General features: G+C 36.0%; 1 protein-coding gene across 9 annotated transcripts in view; it reads left to right on the top strand.

Annotated features, from left to right (window-relative positions):
• The window catches only part of ZMYM4 (zinc finger MYM-type containing 4), a 171301-nt gene extending 151942 nt beyond the window's left edge, over window positions 1-19359 (top strand). For 6 of the 9 annotated variants that reach the window (XM_067011728.1, XM_067011730.1, XM_067011729.1 and 3 more), the window contains 8 exons: window positions 1283-1451; window positions 1636-1731; window positions 3933-4084; window positions 6909-7020; window positions 8496-8744; window positions 14286-14321; window positions 17649-17778; window positions 18641-19359. In XM_067011728.1, coding sequence (XP_066867829.1) covers window positions 1283-1451; window positions 1636-1731; window positions 3933-4084; window positions 6909-7020; window positions 8496-8744; window positions 14286-14321; window positions 17649-17778; window positions 18641-18848 — 1152 coding nt within the window. In that variant the 3' untranslated portion in view covers window positions 18849-19359. The remainder of the gene's footprint in view (window positions 1-1282; window positions 1452-1635; window positions 1732-3932; window positions 4085-6908; window positions 7021-8495; window positions 8745-14285; window positions 14322-17648; window positions 17779-18640) is intronic. The other 3 variants (XM_059046581.2, XM_067011747.1, XM_067011734.1) reach the window with 1 other exon arrangement.
• The last annotated feature ends 452 nt before the right edge of the window (window positions 19360-19811 follow it).

Raw genomic sequence — 19811 nt, 5'->3', positions numbered from 1 at the left:
ACCTTGCATTTATGGGATGAGCACTACTTTCTTTTGATTTTTTATTCTTCTATATGTTGCTGGATTCCGTTTGCTATTCTTTGTAAAGGTTTTAAGTGTCTCAGTTTAAAAAAGCTATTGATCTCTTTTCTTGTGATGACTTTATCTGGCCTTGTTGTCAGGATAATAGTAACGTAAGTGAGTTAGTGTTCCTTCTCTTCTATTTTCTGAAATACAGTTTATATAATTACTTTAATTCTTGGGTAGACTTCACCAGTGAAGCCATCTGGGTCTGGATTTTTGTTCATGGGAAGGTTTTAAAACATGAATTGAATTTCTCTAGCTACTTAGGTTATCTGTTTCTTCTAGAGCAAGCTTTGTTAGTTTGTGTCTTTCAAGAAATTTGTTCGATTTATCTAAGCTATCTAGTTTATTGCCATAATGATGTTCACAGTTTTCTCTTATTATTATTTTTATATATGTGGTGTCAGGTGTTGATAATTTGTGTGTTTTTTCTTTTATCCTTGATCATTCTACCTGGAGATTTATCAGTTTTTTTTAACCTTCTAAAAGTACCAGCTCTTCATTTTATTGATTTTTCCTTGATCTTTTTTTAAATTGATTTTTGCTCTTATTATTTCCTTACTTTGGGTTTTAATGAAGTCTTTTTTCTAGTTTCTTAACATAGAGGCTAGGTTATTGATTTTAGACTTTTTTCACTTCTCATAGAAGCATTTTAATACTGTAAATGCCCTTATAAGCCCTGCTTTAGCACTATTATATAAAGTTTGATACGTTTTGTTTTCATTTTTACTTAAGTTCAAAATATTCTCTAATCGCATTTGTGGTTTCTTAACGTGTTGTTTAATTTCTAATTTTTAAGGATTTTTCTAACATTATTTCATTACTGATTTCTAGCTGAATTCCATTGTAGTTAGAGAATTTATTGAGTCTTCTTTTAGAGCCATCTATTCGTATGTTCCATTAAATAGACCTGAGTGGTAATAACTGTGATTCATACCTCATTGGGTGGGTCCAGCATCCAGAACATAGTAAATACTCAAATGTTAGTGATTATTAAAATATTACCTTCTACACTTCAATTTTCTCTTTTTTTCTTTTCTCATATGGATTGGATTAGATGACTTCTAAAGCTCTTTCTAGCTCTAAGAACTGTGAATCTTTGGGATCTATACTAAATTGCATTTTCTGTAAATGTATGCCCATTCTGTCTTTGAGAATCCTGATTCTTAAAGCTCTGAAACTAAATTTTATATTCTGTAAATTTTTGGAATTCTTACAGGGACGGAAGAAGTCTATAGTGTCTGTGGAGCCCAGGAGTCTTATTCAAGGAGCCTTTCAAGGGTGCTCAGTGTCTGGGATGACGCTGAAATACATGTATGGGGTAAATGCCTGGAAGAACTGGGTTCAGTGGAAAAATGCCAAGGAAGAGCAGGGAGATCTGAAATGTGGTAAATACATGGCATCAATTTGTGTCTTGATTTAGGGGGTGGGAGGAATACAGATAAAGTCATAAATCTACTCAAAAGGGATAAATAGTAGGTCAAAACTCCCATAAAACTTTGATTTTGGCTTTACTTAATTTTTTTTCCCATCTTTATTTAAACTTCTCATTAATTTTTCTTTCTTTGTCAGGAGTTGAACATGCCTCATCTAGCCCGTGTTCTGACCCTTTAGGAAGTGCTCAAGACCATGCACTCTCTCAAGAATCTTCAGAGCCAGGCTGTAGAGGTAAAACTTCTCTCCTTGTGATCTGAATTGCTTGTAATATTGTTGATTTTAAATTGGTAAATGGAATATTTAAAATTATTTAAAATTTGAAGTTTATGTTTAAAAAGAGAAATTAATATCTACTCCCAATTTTAAAGACCTTGTTATAAAGGTAAGGTTGTATCTTCTGATCATGAGTTTCTTATGCAAATATAAGGAATTTTGTTTCTTTTTCTAACACTATACAAGTAACTCAAATCTGTCTTCTTGAGCCCTATATAGAATAACCAGTGTGGAACTCAGTGTAACACTTTTTGTTGTTGTTGTTGTTAAAAAGAATACCTGGAAAAGCCTTGCTGTTACTGTAGGAATTTTTCCTATCAAGGAGCTATATATGATTGACCATGTTTGCAGGTTTCATTTTTGGTGCCAAGAACTTTGGAACCCAATAAACAGTTCAAATAGAGCAACACTGTATAATTTTAGAACCCTAATCATTAGCTTTCTTTTTTCCCTGGTTGTTCTATTCTAAACTTTGTTTTCAGTTTGTATTTTGCTTTTTTATTATCTGTGTTTTATATAAGATACTTACACAATCTTTGTGGGATGAGATGGGGCAGGAATGAATGAGTATGTCCTTGTAACTAGATTTTTTTGTCCCTTTCCAACTATACCTTCTCTCTAATACCTGGGTGATTACATGCACTCTTGGCTTTGCCTCAGTCTACCCTCCTTATTGGAGCAGTTAGTTGCTGCTGTGGTCTGTGACTGACTTATTGAGTTCCCACAGATCAAGTATAATCTCTCTGCTCCAGAGTGATATAAATATACTCCTGTTATGGGGGTTTACTAGGCCTTTCACCTTCCAGTTTGAGCCACAACATTTTTAAGAAAGAAGGAAGGGTAGGGACTTCCCTGGTGGTCCAGTAGTTAAGACTCCATTCTCCCAAAGCAGTCCCCTATTGGGGAACTAAGATCCTGCATGCTGCACAGCGTGGCCAAAAAATAAACAGATGAAACAGTGGATATGTATGTCAACTGTACTTCAATTTAAAAAAATAAAAATTAAAAAAAAAGAAAAAAGGAGGAGGGGTAGTGGAAATGGAGAAATAATATTGTATTAGATCACCAAACCTAAATGCGATAGCCACAGGGGATGCCTACTCATTTCAGCTACTCATTCATCCAAAAAAATACTTACTGAATATACCTGTCATGTATCAGGCATGGTTATAGGTACTCAGGTGAAAAGATCAGACATGCTCCTTGCCCTCATGAATCACCTATTTCAATTTGCAAAACCAACTGAGGGGAGCTCAAGTGTATCTTTGGAAACATGCAGTGTTTTCTAAATGCAGAAAAGCAATAACTAGAAAGAGTGTTTCAACTCATCCCACAGTGTGGACCAGTCTGTTGCAGTAAGATCTCTACAAGTCAAATTAGATAACTCTCCTGCCTAAAACTAATTCAGTTTTTAGTTGTCTTCAAACTCTAAATGTAATATATGATGAGGCTTACCATGATATGCCCCCATCTGCCCTCTTTTCTTTTCTGCTGTTCACCTGAGTCCCCTGAACCTTTTCACTTTTGTGGCTGAGCACATACTGTATTTTCTGGCATTTTCAAAGGCATGAAGTTATATGTTATTTGAAGTGTTCCTTATTCAAATAAATATGACTTTAAAGAAAGTTAAACAGCATTCTTTTTTGCAGATATCTCCAGAGCCTTTAATATGTTAAAAAACATTGTGAATTCTGTAGAGGCAGGTATAACATACTGCTGTTTTCCAAATTTATCAGATCTTAGAAACCCAGTTTTCTTGAGCTCTCACATGATTAGTATTTTGTGGAGTATAGTTCGGGAAATCTTTTTATATCCTCAAATTGGAATTCTTTATCCACTTGTTTAATTCTTCTCCACCTTTCACATCCCCCAGAATCTAACATGACCCTTCCCTATCTATTAGATGGCCTTTATTTTTTTTCATAGAATTTTATTTAGATAAAACCCCTGTCATAGCACCCTATTACATCATATGTGCTTCATTGTCTTTATTTCTTTACTGAAAAAAGCCTTGAGATCAGGATCTGTCTTTAATCCATGTATTCACCAGTGTACACCACAATACCTGGGGCAGTGTAGTCAGTGTTTATTCAGTGAATTGAGTAATGTTATTATTTTTCTATAAGTTAGTATTTCAGATGTTTTTTACCTTTCCACAGTCCGCTCTATCAAGCTGAAGGAAGATATTCTGTCCTGCACTTTTGCTGAGTTGAGTTTAGGCTTATGCCAGTTTATTCAAGAAGTGCGGAGACCAAATGGTGAAAAGTATGATCCAGACAGTATCTTATACTTGTGCCTTGGAATTCAGCAGGTATGAAATTCAATAATTGTTATGAAATCTATTGCATTTTTAATAATTCTGATAGAACTTGTGAATTAAGCTGAAAAATTATAGTGTATATTGTTTGTTTGGTGTTGCTCTTATACTCTCTTCTTAATGAACTACTGACCCTGATTTAAAAGTCTTGGGTCATATAAGCCTTTTATAAGTTAAACTGAGACTGTTAGAATAAGAGAAATTGAGGTCGGTGCATTTTATTGGTAAATGCACAAAAAAGGCATAAATAGCAGTTCACAAAAGAAATGACATAGGTGATTTGACATAGGTGACAGGAGACATCCTTGTCAAAAATCATTTGACTAAATATGCATGTGTTTATTTTGGACTCTAGTTTTTAATACATTGGTTTATGGCTATTCTTATGGCAGTACTCACTATCTTGATTACTGTAGGTTTGTAGTAAGTTTTGAAATTGGGAAGTGTGATTCCTTAAGATTCTTTTGGCTATTCGAGGTTCCTTGCAATTTCATATCAATTTTAGGATCAACTTTTCCATTTCTTCAAAAAATAAAAACTAAACCGCTGGGATTTTGTTGTTGTTGTTGTTTTTTTGCCTCTCACTGTTGTGGCCTCTCCCGTTGCGGAGCACAGGCTCCGGACGCGCAGGCTCAGCGGCCATGGCTCACGGGCCCAGCCGCTCCGCAGCATGTGGGATCTTCCCGGTCATATGTGGGATCTTCCCGGACCGGGGCACGAACCCGTGTCCCCTGCATCGGCAGGCGGACTCTCAACCACTGCGCCACCAGGGAAGCCCAAACCGCTGGGATTTTGATAGGATTGTATTGAATCTGTAGATTGCTTTGGGGAATATTGCTGTTTTAACAATTTTGTCTTTAGATCCATGAGTACAAGATGTTTTCCCTAGGTGTTTCAGCAGTTTTATGTAGTTTTAAGCGTGTAAATCACATACCTCTTTGGTTAAATTTATTAAGTATTTTATTCTATCTGATGCTGTCGTAAATGGAATTTTCTTAATTTTCTCTTTGGATTGTTTATTACAACTGATTTTGTGTTGCTTGTACTCTGCAGCTTTACTACGTTCATTTACTAGCTCTAATAACTAGTTTTTTTGTAGACTCTTTAGAATTTTCTATATATAGGTTCATGTCACTGCAAATAGAGATGGTTTTACTTCTTCCTTTCCTATTTCAATACTTTTTATTTCTCTTTCTTGCCTGATTACTCTGGCTAGGATTTCCTTTACAGTGTTCAATAGAAGTGGCATTTTTATCTTGTTTCTGGTCTAAGGGAGAAGTGATTTTTTTTAAACCCCTGTATTTTATAGGTACTCATATTTGAGTAAATGTACAAAACTCAATTCTGTATATTCATAAAGGAAATTTTTTTAAAGATTGAAATAACTCCTGACTGTTAATAGTAGTTGCCTTTGTGTAGTGAGTTTGAGTATATCTTTCTTCCACCTTTTCGGTATTTTAAACTCTTTCCATAATGAGAATATTTTTAAGTCGTGAAAATAACTTTATTAAAGAAGAAAATGAAGAATACTTTTCAACAACAAACTGTAATCTGGCAATATCATAAATTGCCTTTGAAGAGACCTATAAAAATGCATGTTGAAATGGTGTGTATTTTTATTAGCCGGAATAAATTTAAGTGGAAATAAAAATTTACTGCAAGTCATACATAGATCAAAAAGCAGGAAACCAAGATAGCCATAGATAAATAAGTTTAAAATACCAGATCTTAAAAACACTGAAAGATTTTTAGCATATAATTATGCTACTTTGTGTTATTCTCTTGTTCTGCTCATTGTATTTCTGAAGTGCTTGCATCTGACCTGACCTGCACCATCAAAATATTTAACAGTCATTTACTCAAGCTGTTGTGTGTTTCCCTTTCTATGATGTGATTCTTTTCTTTGGGGGGTGGTGCTGTGTTGGGTCTTTTTTTTGTTGCTGCGCACGGGCTTTCTCTAGTTGTGGTGAGTGGGGGCTAGTCTTCATTGCGGTGTGCAGGCTTCTCATTGTGGTGGCTTCTTGTTGCAGAGCACAGGCTTTAGGCATGTGGGCTTCAGTAGTTGCGGCACATGGACTCAGTAGTTGTGACTCACAGGCTCAGTAGTTGCGGCACATGGGCTTAGTTGCTCTGCGGAATGTGAGATCTTCCTGGACCAGGGCTCGAACCCATGTCCCCTGCATTGGCAGGTGGATTCTTAACCACTGTGCCACCGGGGAAGCCCCTGTGATATGATTCTTGCTGGTTATAATTAGCATACTTTTAAGTCCTATAGTTAGACTTGAACTTTTTGAAGGCTGGCTTGTGAGGCAGAGAGTTGAGAGCTGTGGTTAGAAGCCTCCAAATAAATAGTTTTAAATTTTGGATAGCCTCAGGTTATCTGACAGTAGCGAACTATATTATTTTCAGGAAGTCATCTTATAACTAGGCTAAAAAACAAACAAAAACTGCTAAGAGCACACCTCAGACACTGAGAATTAGAAAAATGATTTGAGAAATTTGAATTAGGACCAATTTTTAGTCTATCAGTTTTATTAACTAACTAAAAGGTACTTAACTTACTATAATTATTTTATACCATTCATGTTTTTAAAAGGAAATAGAAAACTTTACCTTACAAGGTCAGTGCTCAAGATAATGTTAATTCATTTGAAAAGAATCTTTAGCTTAAATTCTGGTGTTTTAACTGTATCCTTAAAATGGTTCACAGTATTGTAAGGACAAAAACTAAGGGTAAACTATATTCCTAAAAATATTCTTTTTAAAAACTTGTGTGTTTTTGTATCAACATGTATGTTTCCATTCTTTTCTCTTGTAGTACCTGTTTGAAAATGGTAGAATAGATAACATTTTTACTGAGCCCTATTCCAGATTTATGATTGAACTTACCAAACTCTTGAAAATATGGGAACCTACAATACTTCCTAATGGTAGGATGATTATATTTTGATTCTTTTCATGATATGCCTTCTTTAATTGCTTTTTTGTAATTCTCTTTTTATAATTGTTCATTTTATATTTTTCTTGATTTATAATATATTTGGACTTTTGAGGAGAAAGTCTTTGGTTTATTAGCAATTATTTTAGTAAAACTATACCTTCCATACAGTACATGAATAGATACTAACTATTGAATATAAAAAACAACTGAAGATTACATTTACTTTTTAGAAACCATTTTTGATCTGGTAGTTTTGGTAAAGTTGTTCACGGTATCAATAGCTGGCACATATGCTACTTTTAGAGTCTGTTAGCAGTGGACCTTTTTCAGTAGTTTATAAAAAGTACCCTGAACTGGTTGTTAAAGAGAGTTAAGTCTTCATCATTGAATTGTCTATGACCATAAGTCTTCGGACAAGTCCCTAATTCACTCCTGGTCTCATGCTCCTTGGCTGTGAATGTCAGAGTTTGAATGTGATGCCCAGAAATGTGTGCCCTTTCTGTTGGGCTACAGGGCACCTTTGAAGCATTATGAGCAGTGTGGTGGCATGATGCATTTAGCATTCAAAGAGGGGGCTAGAGACATAGATTTGGAAGTAATAAATCTGTGTTCATGGATAGTGTTCCAGAAATAGAATGCAGAAGCAGCAACAAAGAGGATTGGGGAGAGAACGTCAGGAAAGACCTGTGTTTAAGGGGTATCATGAGGAAGGTGCCTTTAAAAGTATACTTATTTTAATTTTTCTGATCTCTGCTTTTCAAGAAAAATCCAGATAAGTTATCTTGAAGTAATTCTCTTAATATAAATTTAAAATAAGAGATAGGAGGGAGAGAGGGAGCTATCTGCCCTCTAAAGATATTAGCCAAATAAAACTGAACCAGTTAGCAATAAACAGAATGATCTCAAACAGGAGTCTGCAAACTGCAGCTCATGGGCCAGATCAGTCCTGCTGCCTGTTTCTGTATAGTACATGAGGTAAAAATATTTTTTACATTTCTAAATAGTTGGGAAAAAAATTAAAGAAAAATATTTTGTGGCATGTGAAAATTGAATGAAATTCAAATTTGTTTCTATAAATAAATTTTACAAATAGTCACACCTATTTGTTTATGTATTGTCTACGCTTCCTTATCTTTTACAACAACAAAGTTGTTTTCAAAGCCCTCATGGCCCACAGTGCTTAATATGTTTACCATCTGGCTCTTCACAGAAAAAGTTTACCAACCCCTGGTCTAAAATAACAATAGATTAAAACTGTTTCAGGGGAGTGCTCACAAATGTCTCCTTCAGTGGAATCATCTGCCCTTTTCTTTGCAGTGCTTTTTCTATTTTTCTGTATGAGGAAGAGGGAGAAAGAGGAACAGTCTTTTCCTTAGTATCTTTCTGTCTGAGGATTAGAGAAATTACTTAGTCCCATTTAGCAGGAGCTTAGTACTGTTTCTTTTTCCCCTTTCTTCTGTTCAGGTTACATGTTCTCTCGCATTGAAGAAGAGCATTTGTGGGAGTGCAAACAGCTGGGTGCTTACTCACCAATCGTCCTCTTGAACACCCTCCTTTTCTTCAATACCAAATACTTTCAACTAAAGAATGTTACTGAACACTTGAAGCTTTCCTTTGCCCATGTAATGAGACGGACCAGGACTCTGAAGTACAGTACCAAGATGACATATCTGAGGTTCTTCCCACCTTCACAAAAGCAGGAGACAGAACCAGGTGTGTGGTAGAGTTTTTAAGATTTCTTTCTTTCATTCTTTTTTTTAAAATTGAAGTATAGTTGATGTACAATATTATGTTAGTTTCAGGTGTGCAACATAGAGACTTGACATTTAAATACATTATGAAATGATCATCATGATAAGTCTAATAACTGTCTCTGTACAAAGTCATTCCAATATTATTAGCCATATTCCTTATGCTGTATGTACCTCCTTGTGCCTTATCTTATAACTGGAAGTTTGTTCCTCTTAATCCCCTTCACCTATTTTGCCCATCCCCCACCCCTCTTCCCTCTGGCAAACACCAATTTGTTCTCTGTATCTGTGAGTCTATTTCTGTTTTGTTTGTTCATTTGTTTTATTTTTTATATTCTACATATAGGTGAAATCATATGGTATTTTTCTTTTTCTCACTGACTTATTTCACTTAGCATAACACCCTCTATGTTGTCACAAATGGCAAGATTTCATTCTTTTTTATAGCTGAGTGAATTAATCCATTCTGTTGATGGACACTTCCATATTTTGGCTATTATCAATAATGTTGCAATGGACAATAGGGGTGCATACATATCTTTTTGAATTAGTGTTTTTGTTTTCTTTGGGTAAAAAATACCCAGAAGTGGAATTGCTGGATCAAATGGTAGTTCTATGTTTAATTTTTGAGGAAGCTCCATACTGTTTTTCATAATGGATGCACCAATTTACATCCCCACCAACAGTGCATGAGTGTTCCCCTTTTTACACATCCTCACCAACACTTGCTATCTCTTGTCCCTTTCATGATAGTCATTCTGACAAGTGTGAGGCGTTATCTCATTGTGGTTTTGACTTGCATTTCGCTGATGATTAGTGATGTGGAGCATCTTTCCGTTTGTCTGTGTCTGTTGTCAATCTGTATGTCCCTTTTCGGAATGGCTATTCAGATCCTCTGCCCATTTTTTAATTCCATTTTTTTGTTTGTTTGTTTGTTGGATATTGAGTTCTTTATACATTTTGGATATTAACCCCTTTCCAGATATATAATTTGCAAATATCCTCTCCCATTCAGTAGGTTGCCTTTTCATTTTGTTAAGTGTTTCCTTTGCTATGCAAAATCTTTTTAGTTTGATGTGATCCCATTTGTTTATTTTTGCTTTGGTTGTCTTTACCTGAGGAGACAGATCCAAAAAAATATTATTAAAACCGATGTCAAAGTTTCCTGCCTGTGTTTTCTTCTAGGACTTTTATCGTTTCCGTTTTTTTTTTTTTTAACATCTTCATTGGAGTATAATTGCTTTCCAATGGTGTGTTAGTTTCTGCTTTATAATAAAGTGAATCAGTTATACATATACATATGTTCCCATATCTCTTCCCTCTTGCGTCTCCCTCCCACCCTCCCTATGGTTTCAGTTCTTAATGTTTAAGTCTTTAATCCATTTTGAGTTTAATTTTGTATATGATGTGAAAAAAGTGGTCCAGTTTCATTCTTTTCCATGTAGCTGTCCAGTTTTCTCAACTCCATTTATTGAAGAGTCTGTCTTTTCCCCATTGTATATTCTTGCTTCCTTTGTCATACGTTAATTGGCCATATAAGCATGGGTCTATGTCGGGGCAAGCTATTCTGTTCCATTGATCTGTGTGTTTGTTTTTGTGCCACTGTCATACTGTTTTGATTACTATGGCTTTGTGGTATGCAGTTGACCCTTAAACAATACGTAGGTTGGGCCACCAACCCTACTCACAGTCCAAAATCCACATATAATTTTATGGTCAGCCCTCCTTATCCACAGTTTCACATCTGCAGATTCAAACAGCCATGATTGTATAGTACTGTAGTATCTAATTATTGAAAAAAAAAATCCATGTGTAAGTGGATCCACGTGTTTAAGGGTCAACTGTAGTTTGAACTCAGGGAGTGTGAACCTCCAGCTTTGTTCTTCTTACTCAAGATAGCTTCGGTTATTTGGGGTCTTTTGTGGTTCCATGTAAATTTTAGGAGTATCTGCTCTATTTTTTGAAAAATGCCACTGGTATTTTGATAGCATTGCATTGAATCTGTAAGTTATTTGGGGATGGACATTTTAACACTATTAATTCTTTCAATCCATGAGCATGGTGTATCTTTACATTTATTTGTGTTGTCTTTGATTTCTTTCATCAGTGTCTTACAGTTTTTAGAGTACAGGTCTTTCACCTCTTTGGTTAAATTTATTCCTAGGTATTATTTTTGATGCAATTGTAAATGGGATTGTTTTCTTAATTTCTTTCTGATAGATCATCATGAGTGTATAGAAATGCAAAAGATTTCTGCATATTTTATATCCTGTAAAATGTACTTACTGAATTTATTTATTCTGATAGTTTTTTGGTAGTGTCTTTAGAATAGTCTGTATACAGTATCATGTCATCTGCAGATGGTGGTGGTTTTACTTCATCCTTTCCAGTTTGGATTTTAAAAATTTCCTTTTCTTATCTGATTGCCATGGCTAGGAGGACTTCTAATACTATGTTGAATGAAAGTGGCAAGAGTGGGCATCCTTGTCTTATTCCCAACCTTAGAGGAAGTAGTTTTAACTTTTCACCATTGAGTATGATCTTAGCTGTGAGTTTGTCATACATGGCATTTATTATGTTGCAGTATATTCCCTCTGTAGCCACTTTGTTGAGGGTTTTTATCAGAAATGGATGTTGAATTTTTTCAAAAGCTTTTTCTGCATCTATTGAGATGATCTTGTGCTTTGTATCCTTCATTTTCTTAGTGTGGTATATCATGTTGATTTGTGAATAGTGATCTATCCTTGCATCCCTGGGATAAATCCCACTTGCTAATGGTATACGATCCTTTTAATGTATTGTTGAATTCAGTTTGCTGAAATCTTGTTGAGTATTTTTGCATTTGTGTTTATCAGCGATATTGGCCTGTAATTTTATTTCTTTGGTGTCTTTGGCTTTAGTATCATGCTGGCCTTTTAGAATGAGTTTGGAAGAGTTCCTTTCTCTTCTATGTTTTGAAATAACTTGAGACAGATAGGTATTAACTCTTCTTTAAATGTTTGGTAGAATTCATCTGTAAAGCCATCAGGTTCCAGACTTTTGTTTGTTGGGAGTTTTATGATTACTGATTCAGTTTCATTGTTGGTAATTGGTCTGTTCATGTTTTCTATTTCTTGCCTGATTTAGTCTTGAAAGATAGTATGTTTCTAGGAATTTATCCATTTCCTCTTGGTTGTCCAATCTGTTGGCGTATAGTTGTTCATAGTATGATCTGTTGTATTTCTGTGGTGTCAATTGTAACTTCTGTTAAATTTTTCATTTTATTTATTTGGGCCCTCTCTTTTTTTTCTTGATGAATCTGGCTAAAGGTTTGTGTCATCTTTTGTTCATCTTTTCAAAGGACAGGCTCTTTTCTTTTCTTTTTTTTTTTTTTTAAAGTCTCTGTTTCATTTATTTTCATTTTGATCTTTATCATTTCCTTCCTTCTGCTAGTTTTGGGTTTTGGTTGTTCTCTTTCTAGCTCCGTTAGGTGTAAGGTTAAATTATTTGAGATTTCTCTTGTTTCCTAAGGTAGACCTATATTGCTATAAATTTCTCTCTTAGAACTGTTTTTGCTGCATCCCATAGATTTTTTGATTTCTTCAGTGATCCATTGGTTGTTTAGTAGTTTGTTATTTAGACTCCACATATTTGTTTTTGCCAGTGTTTTTCTTTTAGTCGATTTCTAGTCTGGTACTGTTGTGGTTAGGAAAGATGCTTAATATGATTTCAGTTTTCTTAAACTTATTGAGATTTGTTTTGTAGCCTAACATGTGATCTATCCTGGAGAATGTTCCATGTGTACTTGAATGTTATGCTATTTTGGGGTGGAATATACTATTTATTAAGTCCATCTGGTCAGATGTATCATTTGAGGCCAATGTTTCCTTATTTATTTTGTGTTTGGATGATCTGTTCATTGATGTAAATGGAGTGTTGAAGTCCCCTACTGTTAGTGTGTTATTGTCACTTTCTTCTTTTATGTCTCTTAATATTTGCTTTATATATTTAGGTGCTCCTGTGTAGGATGCATACATATATACAAGTGTTTCTTCTTATTTTTGGATCAATCCCTTTATCATTATGCAGTGTCCTTCTTTGTCTCTTTGTTTTAAAGTCTGTTTCATCTGATATGAGTATTGCTACCCCAGCTGTCTTTTCGTTTCCATTTGCTTGGAATATCTTTTTGTATCCACTTGCTTTCAGTCTGTGTGTTTTCTTTAGATCTGAAGTGAGTCTGTGGTAGGCAGCATATATATGGATCTTATTTTGGTATCCAGTCAGCCACCCTGTATCTTTAGATTGCAGCATTTATTCTATTTACATGTAAAGTAATTACTGATAGGTATGTACTTATTACTATTTTGTTCATTGTTTTCTGTTGGTTGTATTGTTCTTGTCTGTTTCTTTTTCTCTTGCTCTCTTCCCTTGTGATTTGATGACTTTTTAGTGTTATGTTTGTAATCTTTTTTCTTTTTCGTGTGTATATCTATTATTGGGTTTTGGTTTGTGGTTATCATAAGGCTGTTATATAACAACTTATGTATATAGCAGTCTATTTTAAGTTGATAGTTGTTTTAAGTTTGAGTGCATTCTAAAAGTGCTACATTTTTACTCCTCCCTCACCTTTTATGTTTTTGACATACTTTAAAAAAATTTTGCATATTCTTTAACTAATAATTATAGATTATATGATCTTACTACTTTTTAAATCTTCATACTAGGTATACAGGTGGTTGATTCACTACCTTTACTATATGTTTGCCTTTACATAGAGATATTTTTTCTTCCATAATTTTCATATTTCTAGTTATGGCCTTTTCTTATGTTTAAAGAAGTCCCTTGAACGTTTATTGTAAGGTCAGTTTAGTAATGATAAACTCCTTTAGTTTCTGCTTCTCTGGGAAACTTTATTTCTCCTTTAATTCTGAATGATAATCTTGACAGATAGTCTTGGTGGTAGATTTTTTCCTTTTAGCACTTTGAACATCTCATGCCATTCCCTTCTGGCCTGTAAAGTTTCTACTGAAAAGCCAGCTGATGGTCTTATGCAGGCTCCCCTGTATGTAACTAGTTGTTTTTCTCTTGCTGCTTTAAATATTCTCTCTCTGTCTTTAACTTCTGACATTTTAATTATAATGTGCTTGGTGTGGGTTTCTTTGGGTTCATCTTGTTTAGGACTCTCTGTTTCCTGAAATTGGATGACTTCTCCAGGTTAGTCAAGTTTTCAGCCATTTTTTCTTCAAATAAGTTTTCTGTTTCTTTTTCTCTCCTCCTTCTGGAGTCCTTATAATGCAAATGTTAGTATGCTTGATGTTGTCCCCAGAGGTAAGCTATCCTCAGTTTTTTTTTTCCTTCTGCTGTTCCAGTGGGTGATTTCTGCCACTCTTTCTTCCAGGTCACTGATCCATTCTTCTGCTTCATCTAATCTGCTATTGATTCCCTGTAGTGGATTTTTCATTTCAGTCATTGTATTCTTTATCTCTGATTGGTCTTTTTTATTTTCTTTATCTCTTCATTGAAGGTCTCACAGTGGTCCTCCATTCTTCTCCTGAATTCGGTTAGTATCTTTATGACCATTATTTTGAACTCTTTATCTGGTAGATTGTCTATCTTTGTTTTGTTTAGTTCTTTTCAGGTTTTTTTTTTTTTAGGTTTTTGTCTTGTTCTTTCCTCTGGAACAGTTCCTTTGTCTCCTCAGTTTTCCTAGCTCTGTGTGTTTCTTTCTATGTACTAGATAGATCATCTACATCTCCCATTCTTAAAAGCATGGCTTTATATAAAAGGTATCCTGTGAGGCCCAGTAGCACAAGGCTGCATGCACCCTCCTGTTGTGGCTGGACCATGATGGCCACAGGTGTGCTAGTGTGCAGGGCTGGCCTCTGCACACATTACAGCCTCTGGCTGTAATGCCCAGCTGTGACTCTTGCAGGTACTTTGGTGTGCGGGGCGATCTCCTAGGGTGGGAGCTGCTTTTGGAGGGGCTCCAGTACCAGCTGAGGGAGCCTGCTGGGAGTGGCAGGATGGTGGGATGCTTTGGGCTCTAGTGCTCGCTGAAGCCACCTGCTGAGTATGATAGCGTAGGGTGTTGCTTTGGAGGAGTGCCAACTGGGGTGGATCTACAGGTGAACCAGGGGTGAGATGCGGAGAGTCATAAATGGTGCCCACCAGCACTGTACCAGCTAGGTGTAGAAGGTGAACAAAAAATCCTGGTGTTGCCCAGTGGCTACATAACCTGAGAAAATTACAAAAGATCCCTGACTCTCCTGCACTCACCGTAAAATCAGTCAATGAATCTCCTTTACGTATGACCCAGGTATTTTTCAAACCACTGCCTCTGCGATGGGACTTGGAGCAAGAGAGTTTTTGCATGTGCCCTTTAGAGTGGAGTTTCAGTTTCTTACAGCCCTCTGGACATAAGTCCCACTGGTTTTCAAAGCCAGTTGTTATGGGGGTTTGTCTTTCTGGTGATGGTCCCCCCGAGGCTGGGGAGCTCAGTGTGGGGTTTGGACCCTTTGCTCCTCAGGAGGACCTCTACAGTTGTGATCTCCTCTCTGCTTGTGGATCCCTGCACCAGAGGTATGGGTCCTGGCCAGATACCATCTCCATCCCTCCTACCCATCTTAATGAGGATTTTCTTTTCATCCTTAGTTGTGGAAAATCTTTTCTGCCAGTCTTCAGGTCTTTCTCAGGGATAGTTCCTCTATGTGTAGTTGTAATTTTGGTGTGTTCATGGAAGGAGATGAGCCCAGGATCTTCCTACTCTGCCATCTTGTCCCCCTCTTGTAAGATTGCTATTTGAAGTCTTATTAGTATTCAGATAGACACATTACAGAAGAGTAATTGCAAATTCTAGACATGGAAGAGTGTAGCTTTAACATTTAAATGCTTTTCTTTATTGTCAGGGCCAGGTTAAAGGCTCAACTCAAAATCAGAGGAATCACTTCTATTGGGTTTTTTTTTTTTTTTTTCTTGCTGCACTGCATGGCTTATAGGATCTTAGTTCCCAGACCAGGGATTGAACCTGTGTCCCCTGCAGTGGAAGCACAGAGTCTTAACCATTGGACTGCCAGGGAAGTCCTGTTTTATTGGCTTTTAAATTAGAAATTCGGATTTAATTGGTCTATAGCCCAGATAATCTGCATTTTAAAACTTCTCAGGGAATTTAAATATACAGCCAAGGTTGGGAATCACTGATTAAGAGGCAACAGATAGGTCAATTCCTAGTTAAAAGAAACTTGCTTAACTTTTAAATCTACTGTTTCTAAAACTTTTTGTTTCTGACCAGAGTACTCCGTCTTAGTTAACATTGTCAAAATATGAAGGAACTTAAACCTGACGTAGAGTATACTGCCTTCATACACAGTAGAATAATATCAGCAGTGACTTTTATTAGAAGGTTTATGGTCTTACATTCCAAAAACAGCATATTAAGTAATAATTTGTTTTTAATGTATAAAAAATTAATGTTATTATGGAACTAGAAATTACATGTATTAATTTTGAAGAAAATTGTTAAGTCCTAAAATTCCCCAAATCAAGCTGTTACTTCCTTGGGAAAAGAGTGAAGTATATGTTTTCAATGTGAGAATTTTAAATTACTGAAACTAAAATCTGTAAAGAATAATTGTGATGTTCATCGTTGTGTTAACTTTTTTCTCAGTTGCTCCTTTACTTTAGAAAATACTAAGATTATCTTGCTTTTTCACTATGTGTCCATGTCCTCTTTCCTTTATTGTGTTTATATATAGCCCACTTTATGCTCTTAATTGATATTAATTCAGAGAGGCAGAGGCAAGGAGGCAACATTTCCCTGTTTTCTGATTAGGTGCTTTACCAGATTGGTAATAAATTTAGCTTCTTTTTCTGAATGAGCAGCTAGCAAATTATTTAGGTAATCTCTAAATGGAAAACTGGGTGACTTTTGTTTAAGTGATAACTAATACAGGAAGCTGGGGAAAGTTCTGGATCAGTTGATAAAGTATCTATAAGAAAAAAAGAAGAAAACCTTTTTTCCTCAGGTTTTCAGATCCACCTAATACTCTCTTGAAAACTGAATGGAGAAAGTGGGAAAGAAACAGCCTACCTTCCATGTCTTCACCCTGGCTTCTTATTTTTTTGATGTGGACCATTTTTAAAGTCTATTGAATTTATTACAATATTGCTTCTGTTTTATGTTTTGGTGGGGGTTTTGGCCGCAAGGCATGTGGGATCTTAGCTCCTCGACCAGGGATCAAACCCGCACCACCTGCATTGAAACACGCAGAGTCTTAACCACTGGACTGCCAGGGAAGTCTCACCCTGGCTTCTTTCTGATAACCCTTGGCCTCTGCAAAATTCTGTTGGTGAAAAGGGGTTCGCCTTTTCTTTATCAAATGGTCAACTTACTGAGAATTTCTTTTCCCAATAAAGATTTCATTTCTCATAATACTATGCAAATGAAAGAAACTTAAACAAATGCTCAGTGGACACAGGTGCCCCACAGGAGAAGTATTTTCAGAGAAAGAGATCAACTTCTGTCTTGATCTCTACTATAGAAGAACATATGGAACCCTTTTTTCTCTTTATTTTGCTGTGGCTTAACAACCCTATGCCTAATAAAATCTCTTAAAGTCAGGCTCAGAATTGAGACGTACTCTGAAGCATCAGTGCTTTTTGTCATGCTGCCTCCACTTTGGTGAGAAGGGAAACGTAAATTTTACAGGACAGGGACGTTGTTTGATTAACCCAGCACTAATCTGGTGCCTCCACAGGTCCTCAATAAATGTTGAACAAGTGAGTAAGTGAAAGGAAGGGAGAGGGAGTGACTAGAAGCAAAGCTCATTGGGTGTCTTAAGACTTGAAGAAAGACTTTTCTAATACTTTGATTATAATTTCCTGTCTCAAGATAAACTAACTGTTGGCAAGAGGAAACGAAGTGAAGATGATGAGGTTCCAGTGGGTGTGGAGATGGCAGAAAATACTGACAACCCACTAAGATGCCCAGTCCGACTTTATGAGTTTTACCTGTCCAAATGGTAAGTGATTTTCCTCTGAACTAGATACAACACACTGTAAAAAATAGTTAAAATACTATAGATTTCAGAAATGTAGCTGGTCTGTAACTCTAAACAAGGATTTACTTATCATTTTATTTTTTCTCCATTCTCATATCTGCCTGGATTTTGAACCAAGAAACAAATTGCTTTACCTTGGTAAATTTTTTTTTCCCAAAAATCACTTGAGAAGCAAGAATCACTGCCATTGTTTGATCTTTACAACTGTTGCTCAACTTTATGTGATATCTAAACTGCTGTGAATTTATTATTTATATAGAAAAGAAGGGGAAAAGTTGTAGTACTAACTATAAATAGAAAAACAATTTATCTTAAAGAATTGAAATTTTTGAGTGGTGTTTTTCTTACAGAAACTTTATGACTTTAAAGAGTTGTAAGATCCACACTAAAGCATTTTTTTCTCAAAGAAATATAATCACTGGGTTTGTTCTTTGATAATGTGTATTGAGTGCTCTTGGGATTCATTCCAGGATATTGGGCACTGAGGATATGTGGTTCTCAGCAATAGTGTCACATGTGAGTTGAATTTTTTGTTACTCCTAGTAATGTTTTAAGTACTAAAGTTTGAAAGATTTACACTTTGTCATCTATTAACATTATACTCACTTTCAATCCACTGTGATTCTTGAGTGTGGGAGAAAAAATACAGAGTTACAGGTTGCTCCTGGAGCATAAATGCCTATAAACTTATTTATCTCTGTAGGTGCATTGTTTATTAGTCACAGTATGGAAAAGTTGAGAGCCATTATATTTAAAGAGTAACATATTTCTTATACTCTCTGATCCCTTTCTTTCTTTTTCTTTTTTTTTTTCCTGTGTATAGTTCTGAAAGTGTGAAGCAGAGGAATGATGTGTTTTACCTTCAACCTGAGCGCTCCTGTGTTCCAAATAGCCCCATGTGGTACTCCACATTTCCAATAGACCCTGGGACCCTGGACACCATGTTAACACGTATTCTCATGGTGAGGGAGGTACACGAAGAACTTGCCAAAGCCAAATCAGAAGACTCTGATGTTGAATTATCAGATTAAAGTGGAAGTGGGGTTCCTATTTTCATACACGTTGGTATGCACCAAACTGTGAATGCATCCAGCTTTGGAAAACGATCTATAAGTCCAAGTCCTCTTGACTTGATATAAGATAATGGAAAACAGACGACTCGTGAACCACAGTGTGGATGTACAAATGAAAATTGAAGGAAAGAATATGAACTGAGAAATGTTGTTCTTTGGCAGTGATATAGTTCTTAGACATCTTCAGAATGACTAACCAATTTCTCTGAGTGGTGCATAATCTTATTTTGTTTGGGAATAACAAATTGTGGAATATTTTTAAGGAAAACTGTTGTATAAAACTCTACCATAGTAACCTTAGACCTTAGAGAGGTAGCTTTGGAGTGAAACCTTGGCTGCAGTAGGTTACTTGGGCAAGCCCTATGTAAAAGTCAGGGGAGAAATCAGTACAGAGCTAAGAGTGGCATCAGATGAGGACTGTGGGACCCAGACTTGAAGACCCAATAAAAATACTCAACTTTTTTGAAAAGGTAGAGAGTGAAGTGGTCTTGATTTTGATTTTCACTGCCAAGCCAATTCTGTGAAGGATAGAAGCCTCTGGTGCTTTTGCCATGGGGTCCCTCAAATCAGGGGAAAAGGCCTTCACTGCTTTTCATGCAGTAATGTGTCCCTTTCACTTTCTGGGTGTAGCCTTCTCAGCTGTGGGTCTGGATGTGGGTAAATTAAGTTCAAGGAGCTGAAACTCTGCAAAATGATTATGCACACAGAAAATCTGTGGAGCCCATTAGACCCCAAGTGTCTTGAAATGTTTGTAGAAAACCCACTAAAATGCCCACTTCTCTGGGTGTCAGCCTTTATTGCTGCTGTCTCACAGCATGAGCTGTGGCACACAGAAATGGGGGTTCTACTTTTGTTTTCATTTTATCCCCAAATGGCAGCTTTTCTCCCATTGTTTTATCTTCCTGTTTCCCAGGTAATTCC

This window comes from Kogia breviceps, chromosome 1 (assembly GCF_026419965.1).
Source record: "Kogia breviceps isolate mKogBre1 chromosome 1, mKogBre1 haplotype 1, whole genome shotgun sequence".
In the NCBI taxonomy this organism is placed as follows: Eukaryota; Metazoa; Chordata; class Mammalia; order Artiodactyla; family Physeteridae; genus Kogia; species Kogia breviceps.
The sequence above is the reverse complement of the archived record's forward strand: the minus strand, read 5'-3'. Positions and strand labels throughout refer to the sequence as shown.